The sequence below is a fragment of the Sceloporus occidentalis genome, unplaced genomic scaffold, assembly GCF_023333645.1.
Source record: "Sceloporus occidentalis isolate IW3139 unplaced genomic scaffold, rSceOcc1.0.p SCAF_76, whole genome shotgun sequence".
NCBI lineage: Eukaryota > Metazoa > Chordata > Lepidosauria > Squamata > Phrynosomatidae > Sceloporus > Sceloporus occidentalis.
The window spans coordinates 3,943,599-3,970,586 of NW_028317056.1; the positions used below are offsets into that span (position 1 = coordinate 3,943,599).

The 26,988-nt window shown below is 47.1% G+C and overlaps 2 protein-coding genes across 2 annotated transcripts in view; one reads left to right on the top strand and one right to left on the bottom strand.

Annotated features, from left to right (window-relative positions):
* The first annotated feature begins 6,297 nt into the window (after window positions 1-6,297).
* On the top strand, window positions 6,298-15,864 carry LOC149285814 (E3 ubiquitin-protein ligase TRAF7-like). The gene is made up of 20 exons (XM_089494868.1): window positions 6,298-6,375; window positions 6,820-6,877; window positions 7,729-7,820; window positions 8,952-9,068; window positions 9,448-9,540; window positions 10,785-10,818; window positions 11,055-11,238; window positions 11,445-11,579; window positions 11,956-12,173; window positions 12,819-12,892; window positions 13,235-13,283; window positions 13,440-13,567; window positions 13,666-13,748; window positions 13,871-13,910; window positions 14,037-14,153; window positions 14,516-14,638; window positions 14,837-14,956; window positions 15,147-15,278; window positions 15,467-15,586; window positions 15,850-15,864. The coding sequence occupies exons 1-20, from the start codon at window positions 6,298-6,300 to the stop codon at window positions 15,862-15,864; spliced, it is 2,010 nt and encodes a 669-aa protein (XP_089350994.1).
* Window positions 15,865-22,122: 6,258 nt separating this feature from the next.
* Window positions 22,123-26,988, bottom strand: part of LOC149285815 (caskin-1-like) — a 55,288-nt gene continuing 50,422 nt past the window's right edge. Inside the window, exons 17-20 of the mRNA XM_089494979.1 lie at window positions 26,828-26,966; window positions 24,501-26,535; window positions 22,442-22,831; window positions 22,123-22,219 (exon numbers count right to left, since the gene is read on the bottom strand). Coding sequence (XP_089351105.1) covers window positions 22,123-22,219; window positions 22,442-22,831; window positions 24,501-26,535; window positions 26,828-26,966 — 2,661 coding nt within the window. The remainder of the gene's footprint in view (window positions 22,220-22,441; window positions 22,832-24,500; window positions 26,536-26,827; window positions 26,967-26,988) is intronic.

Here is a 26,988-nt window from a genome sequence, read left to right on the forward strand (position 1 = left end):
CTCCGCTGAAGCGAATGAATGGGATCATAAAGCAGACTTTAATGGATGAACCACCAAGATACAGTAAGGGAATCGCATCTCGCTGGAAGAGCACCCTGTACCACAGCAGCCATAAAAAGAAATACTGAAGACAGCCTGAACATTCGTTGGTTGCTAGGGGAAATATACACCTTTTGCAGCCTGTCACACCCATCAGGCCTCAAAAGCAGCTGCTCGCATACTAAGCAGAAGAAAAATGGCCGACCTCACCGCAAGAGCCCGAGGTTTTACTTGCGTAGTGTTATCACTAGCCGTAGTTTAGCGCATTTAAATATATATATAATTAGATTTAAGAGAAGTAGAGACGACTGACGAGGAATCAGGGGTTAAACAGCACGCTGACTACAAGCATAGGAGGGAAGAAAGCGCGTGCCAAGTACCGAACCCACCATGCTCCAACTTACCTGAGGACAAGAAGAAAGGAATAAAACGTCCTGCAGCCGACTTAAGTACTTGAAGGAACTGCGCTATGATTGGTTGTTGTGATCACGTGGGTTTCCATTCGCCCTATCACAAACATTGTGGCTTGGGCCTATCGCTGAGATCGTTTGCGTAAAAGGGGTTGGGCTCCTATACCGCCCGCCCCCACTGGGACGGATAATGATTGACAGACGAGGAGAAGCGCTATCATATTGGCTGTTTAGTGCTTCTCGTGGTGCATAGTGGTATTTGGAGTCCATGAATGTGACGTTTGTTTAATGAATGCGCCAATGTGGCAATGGGTGGACTACGATTCCCAGAGTTCCCGGGGCGGTGAGAAATCCCGGAATGTGGCAGTCAGTGGGAGGGGCATTTGTTTGGTTAGTAGAAGCCGGAAAACATGTCTGCGAGTTGGTGAGTTATTGGAGGAGATGCGACGATAACCCGACAGGAGGGTATGAGGTAGTAAGTGCCACATACGACGGGCTGTGGTAGTTAACTAGTTGGGGAAATGAGGCTGACAATTTATGTGAGGGGGTGCGGGGGGATGACATGAGAGGGATAAGATGGGGGTGCAGAGGGGGAGGGAGATGAGATGGGGGTTGAGGGGGAGAGAGTGCAGAGGGAAGAGAGAGAAGAGATGGTGGTGCAGAGGGAGATGAGGTGGGGGTGCAGAGGGGGAAGGAGAGGAGATGAGATGGGGTGCAGAGGGGGAAGGAGATGAGATGGGGTGCAGAGGGGTAGAGAGTGTGGGGGGAGGGAGATGAGATGGGGGTGCAGGGGGGAGGGAGATGAGATGGGGTGCGGAGGGGTAGAGAGTGTGGGGGGAGGGAGATGAGATGGGGTGCGGAGGGGTAGAGAGTGTGGGGGGAGGGAGATAGAAGGGGGTACAGGTGATGGCATGAGATTGAGGGGTGTGCGTACAGCACCACCAGATTGTTCTGAAGAACGAGGATAACGGGAGTCCTGATTATTAGAGAATATAAAGCACGTTTCTGGTGTATGCCGTAGGAAGATTCTGCCGGTTTCCATGGTGACTGCTTCACATGTACAGGTTTTGCTCCTATCTGTTCCCTGTCAGTGTGATAAGAATGAGCCGTTAACACAAAAGACTTTTTACCCAGAAGTGCTATGTTTTCCGTGGGCTGATGTTTGGTTGTTTGTCTCGCTGTATAATCGTCTTCCTGACGCCCGAGAGTCCGCAGAGTAGGTGGAACTTTACCTTTAACTTGTTTTGGGTTGGAATGGGGGCTTCGAGGCAAACCATGAAGGCTTCATCCCTCCTCGTGCCAGAATGGGCAGTATGTTTCACACATCTAGCAGGGCCGGGCATACCGCGCTCAATCGCTCCCAGCACACGGCGTCTGGGCGCGGGGATATGACATCATTTCCTGTCGCTCCAATGCAGGCAGTGCGTGTGTAAGAATGTTATATGTTACTGAATGATCGCATTAATGTATCTCGTTAACAATAATGTTAATTAGCGGGATCGCTTTATATGGATAGACTTGCAAATAAAGCAGAATTATTTATTGGTTTGTATAGCGCCCTCATATTCCGTAGCGATGTATAACGGGTAAACAGGACATAATCAAATAGTGCTTTGTTGGACTTATGGATGTAAAAAGCGGGGTAGGCTCCAGAGCTTACAGTCTAATTATAGGGCCAGGGCATCGGTGGCCATCATACAATGTCCGGCCCCCCCACGGTATCCGGCTGTGCGTGTCCGGCTGGCCCTACCGATCACCGGCATACGTGGGAACTGTCTAAAGGAGCCGACCCTCTTCAAAGATTAACCCTTTAATATCCCATCATTAATACTCTGTGTAGTTACCCCCCAAACGGCTCTAATACCGGCCCTCGTGGAAACCCGGACTTGTCTTTATGTAAAGATACACTTAGTTGAGTCACCTGCATTCAAGCAGGGATATCAACTGGGAGTCTTGTGTATGATCACAGCAACATAGAATAGGAAGGAATTCGTCCCAGTCTGTGTGACCTTGAGAATCTGCTCCGAGACTCTGGGGCAAACCCGAGAGCCCCCAGCAACGCCTACGGGACATGTGCCCAGCGTGCCGGGTGGCCAGTCCGGGCCGTCGTATATGAAGTAAAGAAACATACTTCTGCCGGACGCTGTCTGCTATAAAGCCAAGGAATAAACATAAGCGTGTTACGTGTATGGGCAGGGGGCTCGTTAATGGGCCACGCGTGTTAATCACTGTCCGAGTGAATATTTAAATGGCTCCCGTTTTGTGGTTTAAAGGTGCAGTTGCACCCGCTGTACCGAACTTAATACTAAACTGGGACAGGAAAAACACATTAAAAACATTAAAATAGAAACATGTTCACTTTACTGAGAGGGTGGTAGATACGTGGAACAGCCTCCCAGCAGAAGTGGTAGAGGGTAATACAGGGAGGGAATTTTAACATGCTAGGGATAGGCATACGGCTCCTGAATCTAAGACGAGACCAACGACTGATTAAGGTTTGAGTCTTTACAGCAGATTAGACGGGGGCCAAGTGGGCCGATCTGCTGTCACATTCTATGTATGTTTAATGTTTTCTCTTCAGAGGGATGTGGATTTCAGAGGGGGTTAATGCACCGGGGGTAGTTTACAGTCTGCTGATTGGATGAGAGAAGGGATTTTCCAGTATAAAAAAAAAAAAAAAAAAAAAAGTTAATCGCCTCCCCCCCCTGCTTTAAATGCCTTTCTGTTTGCATCACTCCCCGGCAGCACGGAGCGGCTCACAGACATGGGGACCTTGTGAAATCATTCGGCGTCAGAGCTTCCTCCAGAATGAACCGAAGAGACCTCGGAGCCTGAGACAAGGTAATAAAACCACGGGCAGCGATAAGATAAAGAACCGGTACCGGAAAAACCTGGCCCTGTTTAACCTATCCGTAGCATGCTACGGGTTAATGGCAGGACGCCCAGAGTTTGCCCCGACGGGACCGTTTATAAAGCAGAAGCACAACTGATCCCGCAGCAGATTATCCTGCGTGTAAATGTGAAGCGTGCCGGGGGGGGCCTGGTTTAGTTGGCTCTGGGTTTTGGGAGCAAAGGGGTTAATATAGTGTCGTTTTTTTTTTTATTTAAAGTTTCTGGGTTTCTCGGCCCGTTTGCCCGTGGATCGTATCTATAGGTTACGGAGCGGTTTAGCCCCAGAAGGGATCCTTGGTGCCGTTTCACGTGGTAATGGAAAGACTCGTGCAGCAGGATTTGTACCTGGATGAGTCTTGGCTTCTATCCCAGTGTTTTTGTAAAGAGTGAGACTTCGACTAAATGACGAGTCGCGTTACTGTGCGCGGTTGCTGAACCAAATCCCTTCGTTACTGCTACTTAACGCTTTTGAGCGGCATCCAATCATTAATATTATTTTATTATATTTTCTTATTACATTATTTTTATTATTGCACTTTTTTATTTTTTAATATATTTTTATAATTTTTTGTTATAATTTTAATTTTATTTTCTTATTGCATTTTTTTTAATATATATATATATATTATTTTTTATTATTGCATTATTTTTATTTTTTAATATATAATTTTTTTATTATAGCTTTTATTTTCTTATTATTGCATTATTAATATTATGGTATTACCTCGATTATAAGACGAGGTTTTTTTCAGAGCAAATGCTCTGAAAAATACCCCTCGTCTTCTAATCGGGGTCGTCTTATAATCGGACCTCAAATATGAGACTAACGCGATCTGCGTATACAATTTACGCTGCAGCCGGAAGGAGGCGTGGCTAGCAGCGGGGGTTGTCTGCGTCCATCGCGCAGACCTTCCCCGACTGTCAGAGATCAGAGTTCCCCGCACCAGTGCCGGTGCTGCACTGGTGTTAGGAACTCTGATCTCTGACAGCCGGGGAAGGTCTGCGCGATGGACGCAGACAAACCCCCGCTGCCAACTCCACCTCCTTCCGGCTGCAGCGAATCGCGTAGACGTCAACCCGCTGCCCCGGCAATACAACAGGAAATTGGAAGCACCGGTAAGTGTGTGTGTGTGTGTGTGTGTGGGGGGGGGGGGCATAGGGCATTTCTGGAGGCAGAGTGCTCTGTGAAATGCCTTTTAACCCTCTTAACGCCACTCTGCCTCCTGAAATGCCTTATACCTCCCTATGTGCCACTCTGCCCCATAATATGCCTTTTAACCCCCTAAATGCCAGAATGGGATATAGGGGTATAAGGCATTTCTGGAGGCAGAGTGGCACATAGGGGGTTAAAAGGCATACCATGGGGCACAGTGGCATATAGAGGGTTAAAAGGCATATCATGGGCCACAGTGCCATATTGGTGTGGCAAGCCTGAGGGCAGATGTGCGTAACTGGGGGGCAGGTTGGAAAATACAAGGAAATAAAAACAAAAAAATATTTTTCCTATAGGGTCGTCTTATATTCAGGCTTTTTCTTTTTTTCCTAAATTAATATTCAGATTTTGGGGGGTCGTCTTATAATCAGGGTCGTCTTATAATCGAGCAAATACGGTATTTATTTAGTGCCAACAGCGCTTTTTCCAGACCCCATACATTAGACAAAGAGGGCCCTGCTCGCAAGAGCTTACAATCTAGAGGAATCGACGTCTCCTTTTCAAGTTGGCTCCTGGAGTTTCCTTAGCGGCCCCTAAATGATGTATATTTCCCCAAACCTGTATTTGATTTTTTTCTTACGAAAAGTCTTCCCCCTCTAATAAGTTTTCCTTAACGTCTCCTCCGCCTGACCCCACGGGTTCCTCCATGCGCAGCGCAGAGCCTGGCCGGTACCTGCCCTCCGCAGCGGATTCTAAGAAATAGCGGAAGTTCCCCCATCTTGTGAGTCATGGGGGGGGGGACGACTTTCCGAAATATTAGGGAATTATTAGCTAAACGCTTTCTGCGTGCTTTTGTTATGCAGAGCAGGGGCGACGGATGTTTATCGATTGCGCAGGATCGCTGTGACCTCATCGTGTGACATATCCAGGAAGCACGTAGCGAGGCAATAAAAATATTACCCAATCCTGGGAGGAGGAAACGCGAAGCAGTAAAAGCCCCGCAGTGAGGAGTATACTGCAGGTCCAGCCGCCATATAGACTTTAACGCATGTGATGGCTGTTGCTGTGGATAATGTATGGAGGTTTTTTTGTGGAATCCCCCCCCCATCTATTTTCTGTGCTGAAGATGTCCTGCTGCGGGTGATATACTTGGCACCGGTCGGCTCCAGCGCTGGTTCGGCCGACGCCAAAGGGCTTTTGTATATGAAAAATGCCCCTCGGTGAATTACTCTTTGGTGATCGGGGATCGCCTGCTAAACGGTGTTTAGATTTGTCATGGAAACGGTTTTATTTCTCGCTCCGGTCGCCAAGTAAACTTAATAAAACCGAGCTGTGGAAACAGGGGGCCCGAGGCTAGAGCGCGAGCGTAATGTCCGGACCCTCGCCTCGTCCAGCTGCTAAACCTCACGCAGCCAAGACATCGTCTCCAGCGTAAGGAATGCATCGCAGGTCGGCCCCCGTCTGGTCGCCCGTTTATCCTGCTGTAAAGACTCAAACCGTCATAGATTCAGGAGCCGTATGTCTATCCCATGCGTGTTTATAACCCTCGCTGTATTACCAGTGATCGGCGGAAAGTCTCTGTTGCCATATCATCAGAAAAGCTATGTATGTATTTTTCTAGGTCAGAGCGGACGGGGCTCGTTCGCTCTTCGGTGTTTCCCGTTGTTATCCCGTTCCGTGATCTGAATCCTTCTGTGTTGTCTCCCTTTGAAGGGGTCAGAGGGCCGCTGCCGGGGTCTAACGCCTCCCAGACGCTCCTTCCGGCGGCCAGCGTCACACAGCCCGCTGATGCCGGATTAGAGTATGACCTCCGGCAAGAATCCACGCTTCAATCATTTTACAGCTGGTGCCACGAACGTCGCCACGGAGAACACCAACGGGGTAACCGGATTCTCCGTGCTTCGCATAGTGGGTGGGTGGGGTCTGGGCTCGGTGTCATAGGAGTTGTAATTCAACATCAACATCAGATGAGAGTTAAAGGGACGGTGCACAGTCCCTGGCAGCCTTGCTAAAGCCATCTCTTCCTCGGCATAAAGCTGGGGAAAGGGGTAAATATGGGGGGGGGTGTCTGCAGGACACCGTGGACATTTAAAGGGGCCACACAGGAATCATATACTCTGATATCATTAACGTGCTTGTGATGGTTGGAATGCCCCTTTTAACCCTTCTCGCTCCACTCTTTTCTTCGGATCTTTCTGCTGATCTTTTATCTCTCTTACTATTTCTTTCTCTCTCTTTTTTTTTTTTTGTCTTTCTCTCTCTTTTCAGGACAGTGAGAAATTGTATGTTTTTTAGCATTGGCTCCCATTTCTTTTCTTCCCCCAGACCAGAATGGAGACCACGTTCGGTCCTGCCTTCTCCGCCGTCACGACTATTACAAAAGGTGAGCGGGGGCAGCCCGGGGAGAAGTGACCCTTTTCTAGTAATCTCGTCAATTCTCTATAACGTTGCCTCCGCTTCTGCCTACTCTGCTGAATGCCACATTTTTAGAACTAAATGCATCATTCCTTATTATTTGCCCCAAAAATAATTTGTAAATTGTGTAGAATTCTTTTTGTGCCGGGAACACTTAATTGTAACGTGACACAAAAGCGGGCGCTGATAGATCGCTGCCTAGAAACTATAAAGCCCTATATACACGTACGCGCATAGTTGCTTAGCTCTTGTGTTTAGCACTTCAATTCCCTCAATGCACCAGGTGTCCGCATCCTGATTGGCTGCTCGTTTTTGGCTAATTAGACTCACATTTTCCTGAAATATCTCTAGTAGAATGAGTTTTACATAAATCTAATATAAAAGCATGTTTACAAATGTAGATTTGGGGGGGGGGGATGTAAAAAACGCGTATATTTTCTTAACGATTAATTGATGAACATTATTTTTTTTTTAATTTTAAGACCTTATGCTCACACCCTAGCGGTGCGCTGAGGACAGCTTGAACAGGGTATGGCTCACCAGGCGGATACCTAGTGGCCCCCATGCTTTACCGATTACTGCCGGGGGGGCCGTAAAGCGCTAGGCCCACTTAGTCACCCCCTTTCCCAGCTTGGAACCTTTGATAGGTTAGGCCACCTTCCTCTTTGGATGAGGTCAGGTAGAGGCTTTAAAGGTTAGCAGCCATGCAGAGCGGGGGCTGGGTTTGGGCACGCAGCGGGTAGCCCTCAGCAGTACTCCGCTGGCCCAGGCCGAGAACGTACAGAGACTACATGACCGCATCTCTTCTTTCTCTAGCAGCGGACGGGACCAACACGTTCAAACAGCACCGCCGCACCCCATCCTCCTCCAGCGCCCTGACCTTCTCCCCCAGGGATGAAGAGGACGGCATGGTGAGTGTCCCGTAAAAGTGATCGAGTGGATCACTTGCCTGGCACAGTATTTGTAGCCAAAAGCTTCTTTCTTCCTGCGTGATCCGAGATTTCTTGTCACTGATTGGCTGTTCAAGCTGTCAATCGGTGGCAGGAAAGTACTTCCAATGAAATCAATGGGAGGACTTTACTCCCGGCACGCCGGATTGAGCAGAGCCGACACGGGATCTTACATCAGACCGAATGCTTTGCCTCCAGGGTGTTTAGCTGGGGGGTGGGGGGGGGCATTCTGCAGAACCCCCCCTGCATTTTCAAAACAGACCACACAAAAATAGCGACCGCGCATGTATCATATGCATTAAAGCGTGTATGATGGCTGGAGTGTCCCTGTAATCATGACTGGGTCCTGTCCATCCCGTGCATGTTTTATTCCCCTCACTGTTTTAGCCTCTACCACTTCTGCTGGGAGGCTGTTCTATTTCACAGCAGCAGCACTGAGGGCGCGTTGACGGGCAGTTATAGTCCGGCACCCCAGCTTATAATAGAAGCAGTCACCTGCGCATGAATTGCATCCGTTCTGGAGAGCATCGTCGTTGCTTAAACCAGGAAAGCCACGATGCGCTTGGCTAAGCGCCGTGGGTGTTGCAGTCCAGCAGTAACCAAGCGGTTAATAGGGACCCCTTATTTGTATTTCCAGTATATGTTGCCCTTTCCCCCTCCCCCCTCCAGCGTCGATATAAATGCCCTTCGCTGACATCTCCGGCAGGAAGCAGCCGAGCGGCGCAATTCAATAGGAGGAAGTCCCGGCGTATACAGAGCTGGCAGGAGCCAGACAGCCAGCCAACCGGCCGCGCACGCTCGGCTCCGGCTCCGTACCTCGGGGGGGACCCGGCGTCGCTACCACAGGGCACACCTCACCCTCATGAGTGCGCTCACACGGCCAGGTACCGGCCACTCGCCCTGACTTAGAGGAGCCTCGCGGACGGTCAGCAGAGAATGAGCAGCGTAGAAAGCGGGGCTTCCCGGAGCGGCCGCCTCTTTCTGTGTGATGGATTGTTGAAGGACGCTCCGGAGCCCTGCGTGTGGATGTCGGCCGGCGGGCTGTCTGACGGATTCTCACCTCTCTCTTTTTCGGGGGGTGTCGTTTTGTAGCCTCCCATCAGCACTCCCAGGCGCTCGGATTCTGCCATCTCCGTGCGCTCCCTGCATTCAGAGTCCAGCATGTCCCTGCGCTCCACCTTCTCTCTCCACGACGAAGAAGGCGAGCCGGTAAGGAGTGACGCAGAGCGATGGCGCAGAGCGAGTAACGCGTAAAGATGGCGCAGAGCACGGCAGGGAGCTGTTAGTAGACCGGCACCCGTTTGTCCTTCCATGGAAAGAACTCTCCGCACCGCCGAGTCCTGCGCTTGTTTTAAAGAAGGACAGACTTGGTAATAGAAAAAAAAATCTAGAATTTAACTCTCAGAAAGAAATGTCCTTCGGGAACGATCCAAACTTAATGTTACCGGCGTTATAAGGACGTCCGCGGTGTGCGGGAATGAAGGGCTCCCGTTATCTGCAATGTATTGGTCATGCCTAGCGGTCGCACCGTAGGGACCCCCGGGGAACGCGCCCCTGACACCTGTTCTTCTCTTCCGTGCCGATCAAGGACCCTCTAGTGTTTGCCGAGCAGCCGTCGGTGAAGCTCTGCTGCCAGCTGTGTTGTGGCGTCTTTAAAGATCCCGTCATCACCACCTGCGGGGTAAGTGTCCGTTCTGAGCTCGCTCTTATTACTGTTTTTAACATTGTTACTGCGTGTGTTTTGTAAGCCGTGTATCGTGGATCACGACTTAAAGGTCTGCCGGCAGATCGGCCCCATTCGGCCCCCGTCTAGTCACCCTTTTCTCCTCCTCTTAAAACTCAAACATTAATCAGTCGTTGGTCTCGTCTTAGATTCAGGAGCCGTATGTCTATCCCATGCATGTTTAATCCCCTCGCTGTATTACCCTCTACCACTTCTGCTGGGAGGCTGTTCCACTTATCTACCACCCTCTCAACCACTTCCTTACATTGAATCTAAGCCTCTGAGTTTCTGGGTTTAGATTATGACCTTTTGTTCTAACATTTATCCTCCATTACTGTAAGGATTATATATTATTATTATAGAGCTGCGGATGCTCACTGCCGTCCTCCGTGTTGTAGGCTGTTAGTGTAAGCCCAATGTAGTTTAATACGCCTTAAAATGAGTTCTGTTCCCGGGCTGTCCCTGCGCATTAAGTTAATATTTGGTGGGGTGGAAGGAGGAGAGGATCGCCGAGTGGGGTCGGCCGCGCTCCTCCTCTCTGCTCCGGAAACTCCCCAGCCGCGCAGGCTCAGCCGTGGAAAGTACTGCAGGCAGGAAGCAGCCGGAGCGAGCAGAACTTGGCCCGCGGCTTGTTAGCGGAAGCAGCTGTTCTGGAGGGGGCTGGGGGGGGCTTTATTCACTAACACGAGAGTTTAAAGGAGAGCCGAACATTTATTCCTCGACTTTACATTCTGCGGGAAGGGCCCAGCTGTCCCTGGATGATGCGTAACGTGGGGGTGATTTCATGCTCACCTATACACTGCTCGGGGCAGTTGGGGTGAGAGAGAAGCCGGGGGGTTTAAAATGTCCTGTTAATAATTACATCCCAAAAACAAAAGACGTTCCACGAGCACAGAAACCGCAAGACCCCCGAGAAGAGATACAAAATAAACGCCAAAACATGTCCCTAAAACCAATGTCACCATTGACGGCGCTGACCAGTGCTGAGGATTATGGGTGATGTAGTTCAGTTTGGAAATAGGCGATTGCAGTGGAGAAAGAGTTGTTGGACTATGATTGCTATCATCCTGGCTGTAGTGCCTCTGCCAGAGCCATAGAGAGAATGTGAAATGCATTGGGTTTCGCTCCATCCTTATAGCTCTGGGGCTATCCATTAAATGTGGATGAATGAGACTAATTCCTCTCCCCTCTCTCCCCCACAGCACACGTTTTGCAGGAGGTGCGCCTTGACATCTGGTAGGTGCAGAAACCCGTACGCAATGATAATGTCTGTCTCTTTAAAAAAATGTCCATTTCTGGGGATTTTCATTATTCACGATGTAATGGTGATAGGGCTCATCCTTGACTAGGTGAAGAAGAGACCCCTGAGAGCTTATGTAACTTTATATCCTTTTCTTTGCTGAATAAAAAGTATCAGACTCTCTTTTCTGTGGGGCTAACATGGTTATTTTACTCCCCCCCCCCCCCCCCAGAAAAGTGTCCGGTGGATAACGCTAAACTTACCGTGGTGGTGAATAATATCGCTGTCGCCGAGCAGATTGGGGAGCTGTTTATTCACTGTAAATACGGCTGTCGTCCGTCAGCCAATGGGAAGCCGGCTACTTTCGAAGTGGATCCTCGCGGCTGCCCCTTCACCATAAAGCTAAGTGCCAGAAAGTAAGTTGGGGAGGTGTGACCGGGGGGGCCGCGGTCTTCCTACTTTTTCTACGTTTTTTTTTTCATCCCGCAAACAGAATTTTTTGCCAACGTGACATCTTTGTAATGTTCTCCTTTTTTTAGGGTTGCTTTTCTCTGTTTTTATATTTATTGTCGGCCTCCGTTAAGTTCATTTCTGTGTTTTCTTTTCCTTTTTTTCTTCCCAGGGACCATGAAGGCAGCTGTGATTACCGACCGGTGCGCTGTCCTAATAATCCCAACTGTCCTCCGCTGCTGAAGATGAACATGGAAGCCCACCTCAAAGAGTGTGAACATATAAAGTGTCCTCATTCTAAATACGGGTACGGACGCCTCTGTGGGGGTAGAGCTGGAACAGAGAATTATTGCCCCCCAAACACGTTTTAGATCAACGTAACATATTATTAGGGTCCAATTATTGGGTGGAGAACCATATTGGATGAGTGAATGAACCGAAGACTTAGAGTTGACTTTGTTGATGTAAAACTATCGGCTACTTTCGGCTGAGGGTCTTTAGACTGGGGCACATCTGTGGGTCTGTTACCCTCCTGCTCGCCTTGTAGCCCACCATAGAAGTAAGCGGTTGGTGGTTGTGTCCTGAGTGCGTTCCTATAACGCTTTCGGGGGTCGTACGATCTGTACTGAATGTGATTGAATGAATTTCGCGCTTGATACAATGTCGCACCCTTTGGCTTCCAGGTGCACGTTCATAGGGAACCAGGACACCTACGAGACCCACCTAGAGATGTGCAAGTTCGAGGGATTGAAGGAGTTCCTTCAGCAGACAGACGATCGGTTCCATGAAATGCAGGTGGCCATGACCCAAAAGGACCAGGAGATCGCCTTCCTGCGCTCCATGCTGGGGAAGCTCTCCGAGAAAATCGACCAGCTGGAGAAAAACCTGGAGCTAAAGTTTGGTAGGAAACTAAACCCCCCTCCTCGCTTGCACCTTATCTTTCCGCACTCAGCGCCCAGGCGGCGGATGAACCTGGAAACGCAGCAAGGGCATTCTTCCCAACGTAGGAACAGCCGAGCTTCACAGTGACGCGGTCTTGGCTGTTTCCACCGGGGTGTAAACAAACATTTCTGCTGTCGCTGGTTTACATCTTCAGTTACTTCGTAACCAAACTCGATATCCAGACAGCTGCTTTGTTGTTGCAGTCTGGACCCGCGGTATAACATAGGGGTAGTTTACCAAAAATAAGAATGCATCTTTAAAGCCACCGTGTCTCTGCTGCAGTCCATAGTCTAAGACTGAGCATCCTACAGAACGTTCCTTGTTCCAAAGACACATTATGGAGACCATGATGGCAAAGACTGCCCCTGGCCGGTGGGAGATTCGCAGATCAAGGCTGAAAGACCGCTCCGCATCCGTCCCCGCTCCGCATCCGTCCCCGCTCCGCATCCGTCCCCGCTCCGCATCCGTCCCCGCTCCGCATCCGTCCCCGCTCCTCATCCGTCCCCGCTCCTCATCCGTCCCCGCTCCTCATCCGTCCCCGCTCCGCATCCATCCCCGCTCCTTTTTCTTGCATATTTAACATCCAGTCTTTTTGTTCTTGCAGACGTCTTGGATGAAAACCAAAGCAAGTTGAGCGAAGACTTGATGGAGTTTCGCAGAGATGCATCGATGTTAAATGTAAGCGTTCATTCATTTTATTCACTCCTTGCTCCTTTCCTCCGTCCCTTTAGTAGATGCCCTGGTCAACTTTAGTAAGAAGAATTCTATGCATCTGTAATATAAAGAAGGTGTGCGTCACTAAGTGGGTAGGGAATAAGTAGAAGAGCCTCCCAGCAGAAGCGGTAGAGGTTAATACAGTTAGGTAGAGGTTAACGCGGATGGATGGGCATATTCTATGTTTCTGTGCTCCTACATTCATCTCACATGTCAGCCATAGCCCCGAGTGTTAATCCATCCTTGAGTTTGGGCTTCTCTGCAGGACATTCGATATTTTCTGACTGTTCCCCTTCTGTTTAACAGGACGAACTCTCTCATATCAACGCGCGGCTGAACATGGGCATACTGGGGTGTAAGTGCAAGCTCCTGTGGCAGAGTCTGGCTGTTTAATTATATTGGACATCAAGTGGTGCAAGGGATGATATAACTGAAGCATATAGCGGTCAGTATGCTGGCATTGAACCTCTTTACAGCGGCCGACTCTTCTCTCTCTCCTGATATTTCACAGCCTACGACCCGCAGCAGATATTTAAATGTAAGGGTACTTTCGTGGGACACCAAGGTCCTGTCTGGTGCTTGTGCGTCTACTCCATCGGGGACCTGCTGTTCAGCGGCTCATCGGACAAAACCATCAAGGTAAGGAATGTGTTCTCCTGGCCGGTTCTTTGAGGTCCCGCCATGCTTGGTCCTCTGATGACCTGTGGCGCTAACCCTCGCTTTTCACCTTTCTCCAGGTGTGGGACACTTGCACGACTTACAAGTGCCAAAAAACCCTGGAGGGACACGATGGAATAGTTCTAGCTCTCTGTATACAGGGGTAAGAACCTGCAACATCTTCTCGCCCCGGTAGAGGTGTTATATATGCTGACATTTCGGAGATTGATTCATCTTCAGTACTTACGCTTTTCCTTTTTTTTTCCTCATTTTCTGGTTGTCTAGAAGCAAGTTGTACAGCGGCTCGGCAGACTGCACTATTATTGTGAGTATTTGTGTCCTGGGGAAGGGACTTGGTCTCCATAATCTAAGGCTTTACGCTGCCACGTTACTAGCCGGTGGCTTAGAGGGGATCCAAAAAGCATTTGACCTTCTCTAACCTCCTATCCAGGTCTGGGACATTCAAACTCTGCTGAAGGTCAACACCATCCGAGCCCACGACAACCCTGTGTGCACCTTGGTCTCCTCTCACAACATGCTTTTCAGCGGCTCCTTGAAAGCAATCAAGGTTGGTTCATGGTGGATTCGTAGGGTTTAGTACAAAACTACAGGATACATTCTTAAAAGATTTAATTGGCACAGACCCAAAATGCTGTACAGATTATGGAACATTGACTCGTTTGCTACATTCAAGTCGATTAAAGAACGTACACCATTTGTTCTATATCATGTGCAACATCTAGCACATTTACTGTGGCATCAGGTTAACGGAGAACCACGAGATTTGGTTTATTAATCATTAAGAACGTACTCGGGTCACATGAACTAACACAAGATTTATTTGCTTTGAATAAACAATTTAAATGGGGAGAAGTAATTTGCGGCCGTCCTCCGTCTCTCTCTCTCTCTCTCTCTCTCTCTCCCGCTCAGGTGTGGGACATTGTAGGTACAGACTTAAAGCTGAAGAAGGAGTTGACCGGCCTTAACCACTGGGTGCGGGCGTTGGTGGCGTCACAGAATTACCTGTACAGCGGGTCGTACCAGACCATCAAGGTGAGATGATGGAATGAATGCTCGGGTTCCTATAATCTATAACGACTGCAATAATGATCAATAGAATGGGTGGTGGAACCGATCGTAAGAACATATTCAGTAACCGGCGGTGATCCCGTGATCCTTCAGCTGGTGGCCAATCACCAAATGGCTACTCCTGTTCTAGATTCTCGCTGATTCTTTCTTCCTGCGTTCTAGATTTGGGATATCCGGACTTTGGAGTGTGTCCACGTTCTCCAGACGTCGGGTGGGAGCGTGTATTCCATCGCCGTCACCAACCATCACATTGTGTGCGGAACTTACGAAAACCTCATCCACGTGAGTTAATGACTACATCGCGTCTCCTGCGACGGCCGGCTGCATCTTCCAGGGTTTTGCGGCGGTCTTTGCAAAGTCTCTTGCTTAGGTTGATGTTATTTCTTGAAATGAATGCCGGTATGGAATATTGGTAAATTGTTTGGCACTTTCGAGACGCGTGTGATGTCAACCAATACTTCTTTCCCCAAAGGTCTGGGACATCGAATCCAAGGAGCAGGTGAGGACTCTGACCGGGCACGTGGGCACAGTGTACGCCCTGGCGGTCATCTCCACCCCGGATCAAACCAAGGTTTTCAGCGCGTCCTACGACCGGTCCTTACGGGTACGTATCTGTGAACCCAGTCCTTTCCCAAACACCACGCGCTCTCCTTGTGCCGAGAATAGTTACGATCCTCAGAGGATTATCAAGAATAATACGTTTATGTTAAGCAGCCTTGATTGTGGCGAGTGTTACAGAATGAGTGCAAGGAACAGGTTATGTTTCTCACCCTTTCCGCTTATTCACCGCAGGTTTGGAGCATGGATAACATGATCTGCACCCAGACATTGCTCAGACACCAGGGCAGCGTCACAGCGTTAGCCGTGTCCCGGGGACGCCTCTTCTCCGGCGCGGTGGACAGTACAGTGAAGGTACGTGTGCAACTCCTGATGATCATTGCAGGGGAAAACAACACTTATAGTCAATATAAACTAAATGTATAAACTAAACTTAAAGTGCATTCCTTTATACGGTGAGACATCCAGTATGCAAACTGTTAACAGGCACCTTATGAAAAATGCCTGGTGTGGCGCTTCATTTAGCACTTAGTGCCCTTACGCCAACTGCAGGGTGTGTTTTCTATAACAGGTTTCTTCTTATCGTAAAGATTTTTTTTTCCTGACCTCTCTTTCAGGTCTGGACCTGCTAACAGAACCAAGCTGGGTTAACCCCTTGCTTTCAGAAGCATACACTGGCAGTATCCACTGCTTTTTTTTTTTTTTTGCCGCGGACACGGGGAGCTTTCAGCGCGGTTACAGTAGGAGATCGGCGTGGAATCGGTATCGCTTGTCTTTCCTGAGCTGGACTGCCCTCTCGCCCCAGTGATGCAGGAACTGTGACCTCTATACGGGAAGGAAAGACCCGCCACCTTCCTCGTGAAAGGCGTGTGAATAGTCTGCATCACTTGCACTTTCCAGAGTGAGGAGGGAGCGTTCACTAACACCCACCCAGACACGTGGCCTTCAGGTGGCCACCGGCTACCCTGCCATCAGAGCCTTCAGGCCACAGCATGGTAACAATGCCCCATGGCACGCGTCGAATCGCACACGCAGATCATTTTCAGCCACCCGGCGGTTCGCGGAGAATCCCCTCATGCTTCCATTGCCAACAGGTTGAAGGATCATCCCAAACGAAGCCCTTGCTTTTCAGTCTGGCTCCTAAAACAAGAATCCAAGTCTAAAGCTTCTCAGACGTCCATGTTTGGTACATTGAAATCTCGCCGATACGTTATCCATATTCAAAAGAAAAAGAAGATTCCAATCACGGGAAAAAAAAAAAACGCCGATCGATCACAGTCCCGCGAGGCACGGGGATCTGCAGCTTGTATGGTAGCCCGACGCTTTTCGTGCACAAAGTGCTAGTCTGGCTATTAAAGTGGATCCTGTCATATGAACAAAAAGAATCCCGATCTATATATTGTGCTAGAAAAAGTGATTTTCATGTGATTTTTTTACAAAATTATTTAATTTATAAGCGCATGTACACTTTTCCGACACACACCCCCTGTAATACCATAAACGCGGTCCACGTGTTGTTTTTAATTCTGAATATTCCCCAGTGCCAACCATCTAACCCAAAGGCTTCTAGATCTTTCTTAAATCTTATTAATAAATAATATTGGGGAGCATTAACCAAAATTATCCAAATCTATTCTTCTAAAACAGACACGGAGTATGCATTAAAAGGCAACAGTTGGAGGTTATGGTGCTAAGGTTTTGAAAAGTGGTGTTATCACCATAGCAACCAGCTTAATGCTCATGCTGAAAAGATCATTAAATCTTTTTTTTTAAAACTTTTCCACCAAAATCACTTTTTAAATAGGTAATTTAAATTGTTATACCTAAATTCAACCTCTAGATGGAGCCAGGCTGTATAAAATCAAATGAGCGATTTGTATTACTTTTTTGAACCCTGATGCGTTTCGCTACATGATATGATCCACCAATCAGATTCTTGTTTTTTGTAAAAAAAAATATAAAATAATAATGAGAGTTTATGAAGAAGGGGGTAAAAAATTACGCATTACGCTCCCTACAACCACCTTGCTAAGCCTTTTCCGCCTGTAGTGTTAAGGCTTTTGACTTTATAGCGATAGCCAGACATTGTGGAAGTTTGGTACAACTCCTATTGTACATCGCTGCAGAATATGATGGCGCTATATGAATGAGTTAATAATAAGGCCACTTACAGCTGCTCATATACACACGGCATCATACCTCAGTGGGCTGAATACCTGATGTAATTTACTTCTGATGTTGATATTCACAAATTATATGTTTTTACACCTACAAAAAATGTATACACTGTACGAGTTGTTTTTTTAATATAATTTTTGCTCCCAGGGCAAATTATACCCTCGAGCGGTAACTTGCACATTTGGAGTCCGCTGTTCCACTTCCTGCCCCCCCCACTCTGATCCCACCCATGTGTTATTGTATATGCAGGGTACACGGCTGATTACTTGGACCTTTAAGTTAAGAAATAGTGTCCTCCGCCACCCACCAGATGCAAACCTGCGTTTTTAGTCCTCTTAATTTTTTTTTTTTGTTTTTTACTGTTTTTAAGGACTGTCTATTTCTTCATTTGCAATAAAACTCAAATGAAGAATATGTCTGGATTATTATTCAGGGATTCAGCTATAATGTTACTATCTAGAGCTGAGCTTAGTATACAGCATACTGAGCAGGTATACACTGCAAAGGGGGTGTGGCTAAAGCATGGCTCCACCCATAATTAGTTTGGCTGTGCCCCTCCCACCTACATCAGCTCAAAATCAACAAGTGTGCAATATCCATTGTATAAATAATATAAATTATATCACCAAATCTTTAAATATTACCCATAATTTTAGATAAATACTTAGAAACACGTCCTGCTTTGCAATCTGTGGTAGTAGCCGCAATTAATATAATGTATGGCAGTTAAATGCTGAGATTGGCTGCTGCTCCACCCCTTTGTTTCCTGCTACAGTGAATGTGCAGGAAGTGTACATAAGTACACTTCCTGCTTTCAGTACAGACAGGAAGGGGAGGAGCATGAGGCAGATATTAAATATTGTAACACATTCTGCGTATAGTACTGGAGGTCACGCAACATGGACCTCAACATGCGTTATACGTGATTATATGAGTTAAGTGGCCCGATAATTTTCGGAACATCCGATGTCATGTCCTGAGAGGTCACCGTGTCTCGTTTTTGTAAGAGGTGCGTTACAAGGTGGCCCGGAATTTCAACCACTTAAATTCCTTGCATGTTACAAAGTATATTCTACCTATAACCAAGTACGCAATGAACGACATCGTGACACAAGCGACAAGGCTGACCACAGAACATTTATTCAGTTTGTTGTTTTTTTTTGGTTCAGCCACAAACAGGTCCTTCCGAGAAAGCCGAGACCCCAACAGGAGGATGAGGAACACAGAAGAACCCCTTCAATATCTCTGCGGTAAAAATAAAATGTGCTTAGAGAGAGAGGCAGGAGAATTCCAGATCTCTTCAACAATAGAATTTTCTTTTCTTTTTTTTTTTTCTTTTTTTTTCTTTCCCATAGAGATATCTTTGTTTTTGTCTGTTTGGAGATGTATGCACGTGTATAAACGCACACACAACAAGTGGAAGAAGAAAAAAAAGTTCAAGACGTATTTATACTGCGTCACAGACCACAACTTAAATGCAATATTAATTAACCGTAAAAGCACATCACTGCTGGGAAAAAAGCACCAAGATGCATAGCTTTCACAGAACAGGAATACAGTACAGATTTCTTCTTAACTTAATCATAAAAAATATATATATATATTTATATTATATATGTTATATACGTATCAATCATGTAGACCTTTTAATGAATATTTTCCTTTTTTTTTAATTTTGCTGCCAACTTTTTAAATACATTTTTTCTATCACGGTAACACTTTTTTCTTCATTTTTTTTTCTTTTTTTTTTTTTTACAATCTTATTTTAAATATAAACCTATTCTCTGCTGGTCCTTTGTGGATTCTCCCCAGCAGAAAAGAGGTTACATTTTTACCATCTGCAATTAAAAGGGGGAGGAAAAAAAGCAAACAAAAGCACCATTAAAATGAGACAATTGGCTCACATCCAGAACAAATGCGATTTACGTGGGTTTGGTTTTTTTGCGGACAACAAATTCACAAGCTTTGCCCCTAATACCCCTTATTCCCCATCCCACCCAAAATTCTCAGTACACTCAACATACACAGAAAAAAGACTTAATGTTGGAAAAAAGGGATTTACACACGGCGCGCAGGCAGCAGAAATGGGCATTTTTGTATATCGTTTGTGACTGTTATTTAAGGACAGTTATGTTAGATTTGGCCCTCACAAAATTAAATGTTATTTTCCGGGAGGGGGGGATTACACCACAAGCATTTTAAATTATCGATCACATATTTTAAAATTTTGACCCATTTTACAAATGAAAATTTTTGTGATTACAAGGTTTGTAATATTTTTTTTGCAAAAAAAAAAATTCTGATGAAAAATACGTAGATCTGTGTAGAAAATGCCAGAATTTTCCTATGGATCGTAATATCGGGTTTAAATGTAATTTTTCTATGCGTGGTTTCCATTTTTTTTCCTAAATTCCAAAGCGTTTCTCAAAAACATATTTTAAGAAGATTTTTTGACCAGTTTGATAGATTTTGTACGAAGCCGTTAAAAGGTCAGCAAGTCTTCATTTGTACGTTTTATTAGGCAAAATGTCTTATTTTTGGCCACTCATATATTTGCACTCTTTTTTTCCATCCTAAAATTCGGAAGAATTTTGCCCTCTCCTTACTCTGCTGTTCAAAAACATTTCACCCCGTCCATAGCAGCAGGGGTTACTTTATTCATTCGTCCCTTTCTCCACTACTGCGGGTGCATTTTAGATTTTTTTTAAATTTCAACAAATTTTAAATGCGGCTTTAGCAAAAAAATTCAAAATAAATATTAATTTAATTAAAAAAAAAATATATATATATATTCAGATGGACAGAAAGGGCCTTAAATCTGTCACTTGTGCTATTTTTCTGTCTCTGTAGAAACCGTTCTGGGACGAGCTTTCAAGTCCGTTCTTGGGTTTCGTTTCCATGGAATCTATTTTTTTATTTCATGCAAATATTTAAAACAAGGACAACGTTCAACGATTTCCTATTATTTGTAAATCAAGATGTTCTCATTCCTCCTCCTCGTCATCGATCCATACTGGGGCTCGTCCACCCGAATCCTTAATTCTGTGCTTTTCGGTGATATCTCAGGACGCGGAAAAAAGCAGCAGGAGTTACGGCTTCAAAGCACTAGGCGGATCTTATGCTTAGGACGTTCCTGATCAATGGGATCTTTAGTCCGAGATACCTTTTTTGGGGGGGGCCAGTATAGAAAAAAATATGTTTTTAGGACCTCAGATGTCTCTTCCAGGCAGGGCTAGACTGGTGATGATGTAGCGGCCCTGGCACTTTAAGGCCAGAGGCCGTCTGATGACGTAAGCGCGGCCGCATGCTATGTTTATTTGCCCACTTAGTGTATGGCTGGGCAGCTGTACCCTGGAGCACTCAATAAGGTGAGTGGAGTACGGGTCTATGAATTTTGTTGCCACTTGCGGGGCAGATCGGGGGCTTAAAAGTGCGGCCATAGACTGGGCCTCTTTTTTCCCTCCACCAGTCCTGCCCTGAGCTCTTCTTCCAGCTCTATACTTGATCAAAAAGTGAAAATAATAAAATCTGTTAAATACACCAATCATTAGTGGCATTAAAAAAATACATACACGCATTTTGGCAACAGCGAGATCGCCAATTTATCTTTCAGCCCCCCCACCTCTGTATTCCAACGCGTTTCACATTCATAAGGTTGGTTTCAGGCTGTATCAGGGATTTATGATACATCACTGCGATCACCGTACTTCCACGCGTCAATAAATGTATTCATCGCTTGGTGGGAAAATTCTTAAATGCTTAAATTTGCCCCCCAGGTGGCAGAAAATCATAATATATTATCATGGAAGGAGTAGAATTTTAGAGTAAATCCCGAAGCTTTTTTGTTTGGATTATTTTAACCCTTCAACATTATTTTTGAATATATTGCAGTTTTTTGATGTTACGGTTAGACTCAGAGGGCCACGTCGTGATGATACATGGCGGGGTTGTTAAAAAAGTAGGTAAATTCTGGTTGTAAAAGAGATGTTGGCCATTAAAGACATGATTGGGTCCCCAAGGAATTTCGATTAAAGCTCTGCCTTGGAATGTATAACTATGGTGCCCCGGACCAGGTAATCTGAGGGTTGCAGCATTGTACCTACTACACCCAGGGCTGGGGGCATTTTTAGTTTTTTTAACCAGGATTTCACTTTTACAGAAAAAGATATGAAAAGACATCCAATGAAATCTGTTTCTTTCACCGATACAACCTCACAATGAGACGGAATAGATTGAAACATAACAGGAAGATTTCGGCGCGTTGGGAGTCGTAAATATGTTTGGGTTTTCTTTTGCTAGCGGACATCCTCATTTTCTCCCATAGTGCTTTGCACATCTACGTGTTCACCAAGTAAGCGGTTAAAGTCCATCTCGGTCCTCTACACACCGCACGGAAACCCCATCGTTTGGTTAACGCGGGACTCGGCATAAACCAGAATCTTCCGCCAACTTCCAGCTGGCGTTCAAACATCTCGTCCAGACCTCCCCCCGAGCTGCCCCCAAGGGTATGGGCACAATCCTGAGGTATTAGGCATTGCTCGTTTGTGCTGAGTTTCAAAGTGTTTTTCAGGGACATGGAGGATCCTGGAGAGAGCGGAAGGGTCCGAGGAGGAGGAGAATGGTCTGTACAGGACCCAGCAAGGGGAGAGAAGGCAAGAAGCAGTCAATGTGATCTCGCCGTGAGGCTACCACCACACACAGGCCTTGTAGCTTCACTCCAACATGGCGTCCAGCTGGTCCGCAAGCTCGTCGAACATGCTGCCGATGTCATCCAGAATACTGACTGTGCTCTTCTCTTCCAGGGATGTACTGAGCGAGAGCGAAACGGGATTAATGAGGTTTGTGAAATGCAGCCTTCCCGGCACACATGCAGCCTGCCTCTACATACATGCAGCCTGCCTCTACATACATGCCACCTCCCCAGCATACATGCAGCCTGCCTCTATACACACAGCCTCCCCAGCACACATGCAGCCTGCCTCTACATACATGCAGCCTGTCTCTACACACACGCGACCCGCCTCTACTTACTCTTTCTGCGCATCCTCCTGTTTGATCTTCTCCTCCACGGCCTGTAGTGCAGCCGCCAGCGATGCACTGGTCTCCTCTATCTTCTGCTGTGCAGCCTCGCTGCTGCCCCCCTCTATGGAAGAGCTAGTGATGGACAGTCTGGGGGGTTTGATTGGCACCTGCAGCGGGTGACCCGGAGACAGGGGCTTGGCAGGACTGGAGCACAGAGACGGGGGTGTGCTGGAAGGTTTGACATTATTTGGCTGTTTGACGGGAGAGGGTGCTGGGGTTGAACTTGCGCTGGAGGACTGGATGAGCGCATGAGGTTTGGTGGGCTTCGGGGCTGTTGGAGGAGGAGTGGGTTTGGGAGAGACAGGAGGAGGAGTCCCCATCACCTTCTTTACTTCTGGAATAAGAAGGAGAAAAACTGCATTAAACCCAACTTCAAGCAAGTAAACATTTATTTTCTTTCACACTACATAAACAAATAATCTTTGCACATACCTCCTCTTTGAGTTAATTACCCCCACCCCACCGTGCAAGGGATGGTGAAATTGTGGGGGGAATCATTAGCTTTCTTTTTTTTTTTTTTTAAATCATTTGATGTCATGTAGCGGGGATTTCGCGAGTGACAAGCAAGGTCATGCTAGTTCACATTCAACTCGCATGCCCTCACCTCTAACTTGCAAAATGTAAAGTTGCAGGCACTTGAAAACAACTCACAGATTGGTGAATTCACAAGTTGTTTTGCAAGTGTTATCATACAAAGGCATGTAACCAGAGCCAAGTCTTATCAGTCGAGTTAAACCTTAACTCCATTGACCACTTGAACTACTGAATTGACTCAAGAGAATTGCATGCCCAAAAAATGACTCACAACCTGGATTGTATGTAATAGTATACAAAAAGGCAGGCAACTCGCAAAATCATTAACCTGGGATTTGCAAATGCAAACTTTGGCCCCCAATTTGGGGGACTAGACTTTTCCTTTAAACATGCAACACATATTTGCCTTATTAAAGTCACTGCAAAAAATGTACAATCTCCTGTAATTCTGGCTACATTAGTATTGTGATGACAGTTTGATGCCCTTTGTACTCCTGCCAGCTTAGGTGACACATTAATCCTTATCTAATACTTCACTGTATTGTAGCAGTTCATTGGCACTCAGAGGGGTTAAATGGAGAGGCTTGACCCGTCCAACAATATTATTTTATCCTTTGGAACAACAAAACAACCAGTTTGCTTGCATGACGACTGTTGGTGGCGGAGTCCATAAGCGTAGTGGACGTGCAGCCGCACAATTAAATGAATCTAATTACTATTCACGGGCTGCCGGGTTGAAAAGATTAATATGAGCAGAACCCGGAGTGATCCGTTTATTCTAACAGTCCCTTCTTTAACAAGAAAAGGAGAGTGGGGAGGAGGCTGTTTGCGTGGACCTCTGATTCATGACTTTTGAGTGGCGTGGGAATCATGGCCCCACATCCTCTGTGGTGAAAGCTTCTATGTTACCCTCTTTGGGCCCAAAATACCCGTTTCCCTGATTCCTCAAAGAAGTAAGTGCTGAAGACGGAGCGATTTCTACTACTCTTTGGCGAACGGGACTGTAGCGTTCTCCCACGTTAGACACCCTCTTCGCTTCCCCCAGCATTCTATATTTCGGATCTGTGGACTGCTGCTTTTTATTTATATTTATCATTCTAGATTAAAACCTCTCTGGAATCTTTTTATCAACTGAAGCCCGCATCTTTGGAATTTCTTTGCTTGTTGCACTGCTCCACGCTCATTTTGTGAGTGCAACCCCTCCTCACTTAATTAGTATTATTTATTTATACAGTCTACACTATTGTATGTATTATTGTTTTGCAGATCGTTTTCATTATTATTTTTTATTCTTATTGGATCTGCCTTAAGGTATACATTATCTATACCCAAGTAAGTTCACACATTTATTATAGCACACTGGTGCTACAACTCAAAACACATTGCCTACAACTCCTCTAATACTCTTTGGCGAGTATTTGTATGCCCCGCGTGTAACATATGTTAACGACACGTTTGTATCATAATTTGTCTCGTACCTCCTGCAGGACCAGGCTTCTTTGCGATAGTTGGCGTAGAGGGCGCATGACCCTTCCCAGCCTGCGGCAGGATGGCAGGTTTGGGCGATACGGGGGGTTTGTTGCTGCGCTCGGGGGTCTGTGCTATGTTTTCTGTGCTATCCTGCCGTGTGCTGCCTCCTCCTGCCACCATTTCGGACACAGGACGGCGCTTCATCGTACCCATTCCATTCTGGTATACGGAAAGCGGTTCTACCCCACCGCTTGCGCCGTCCTTGTCTCGAGGTTTGGGTCTGCGCTTCACCGTGTCAGATTCTGTTAGCAGGAACTTGACATCTCCAGAGTGCTGGCCTTGTCTGGTTTTTATCCTACGTTTCAGTGTCACGCTGGACTCGACTGACGAAAGGTCTGCTTGTTTCGATTCTGCCACCTGCGAGTCTTGGTGTTCCGTCCTGGCCGGCCTTGCGCGGTATTTGACGGTCTGCTTGCGTTCTTCTGCAAAGGGCATAACATCGGAGGGACTGCGAGGGGAGTCTGGAGCTTTAGAAACCTCTTGGCGCTCCCGTCGTGCTGCATGTACCAGCCCGGTAACCGGGCCACTGATGGTCCTCCTGCGGTTTACCACCTCTCCATCCAACCCAATAGCTTCACGATGCTTAACGCCAGCCACGATGCCTGGAAGCCGGTGAAGTTCGGGGCTGCCAGGATGGGGTAAGAGGTGAGCGCAATAAACCTCTGACCCCCTAGGTCTCTGTCCAGATAGTGCCCTTGGCCCACCACCAATGGATGAGAGTTCCAGCATGGCAGCTATGCTCTTTACACTGCCGGCACTACCAGTGTCCACCACCCCCCCAAAATCACTGGCTCTCCGCTGTTCCCGATATCCCTCTCCCATGTAATCACCAGACAATCCATCACCGAGGTTGGTCCCAGAAATGGCTGAACTGGATCGTTTAGGTGGTGGTGGAGGTGGCCCCTTTTTTCTGGGCCGTACCGCAAAGGATTGGCTGCGGTTCACATTTTTGTCTACTCCTGACTGTCCTCTCACCGAATGGCTTCTACCCACTCGTCTCTGGCCAGTGCCATAGGGACCCCCATCTATTACCAGCAGCTCCTCTTTCTCCCCGTCTGAGGCTGCATATCGATTTAGGCTGTGCGCTCGTTTCTTGGGCCGCACATGGTCCCCGCGTTCTCCTTCCCCTGCGTCTTCATCATTATCCTCTCCATCGCTCTCTGCAGGCGGTAAGCACAACACTGGCACAGACACGGGCAGAACTGGAACTGCTTGAACCAGATGTGTGGGAGCACCCTCAGCTTCGATGGGTTGTGGAAGAACATAAGCAAAACCCCTGTGTGTGGGGGACTGAGGAAGTGAGCGGGGGGACATGGGACGGTCCGAGGGTGGAAGAAGTTGGGGCGTAGGTTTCACTTTAGCAGTTGCTTGTGGGGATGATGGAGTTGCCTTGGTAGGAGTTTGAGGTGGAGTGTAGCTCTTTGCCCCAGCAGGAGGAAACGACTGCCTTGGCTTTCCAGGCACTGGTGGAATACTTGCTTTCTTTATGGAATGTCCTTGTCTACCAGGCCTGGAATCTCGACTCACCTCTTCCCTCCTCACCTCATCTGTTAAGTACTCCTGGCTCTTCGACATCACTGCACTTGGACCTTTGCCTCCATCCCCAAGGAGCTCCTGGGAGCTGCTCATGTGTCTAGCTCGACCACTAAGGCTGCTCTCGTGGTGAAGACGGGACCCTGATGGCCCCCTATATCCAGATCCTTCTCTCTGGTGGGTCACATGGTTTATCTGCTTCTCAGAACCCTCAGGGCCCTCGCTTGTTATGGCCGCTTGCAACTCGTCACTCAACTCGCTCTCCTGAAAGGTCTTCATTTTGGGAGACTGGCAATCTGCATCGGGAGGAGGAGATTCTATGGAGACTGCATCGATGCTCTTCTGAGGTCCTCTCCTTCTCATGCTACCAGATTCATACTTGCCATATTCTGACTTTTGGATCTCGGCAAGTTTCTTAACGGCCAACATCAACTTCTTCTGGTGACCTGTAAACGAGAAGACAGTGAGCGACCGGGTGATCCGAGTCCGGGCTTGGGATGAAAATCGGCCTCAGCACTTTAAGGCCAGCTGCCACTTAGCAAAGTATGTAAGAAAATGAGCCTCTTTCTTATTACGACAAGCAAAGGAACATCTAACATAGAGGATAAAAGGCTAATAAAGTGATGTCATAATCAACATAAAACCACTACTTCTTTTTGGAATCTTGTAAGTATAATTAATGTTTTTAATTTCCCGCGGCCCAAATTCGAATTTTTTAGAAAAAGTTTTTTTTTTTACCCAGTTTTATGATCCCGATCTCCTGCAGGTCTTCCCAGGTAATGTCCGTAATAAAATCAATGTTCTCGTAGCCGTTTTCCACCAGTACTTTATAATACTGGCCGAGTCCAATCATCGAAAGCCACAGGGAGAGATTTGCCTGAGGAGGACAGAAAGAGGAG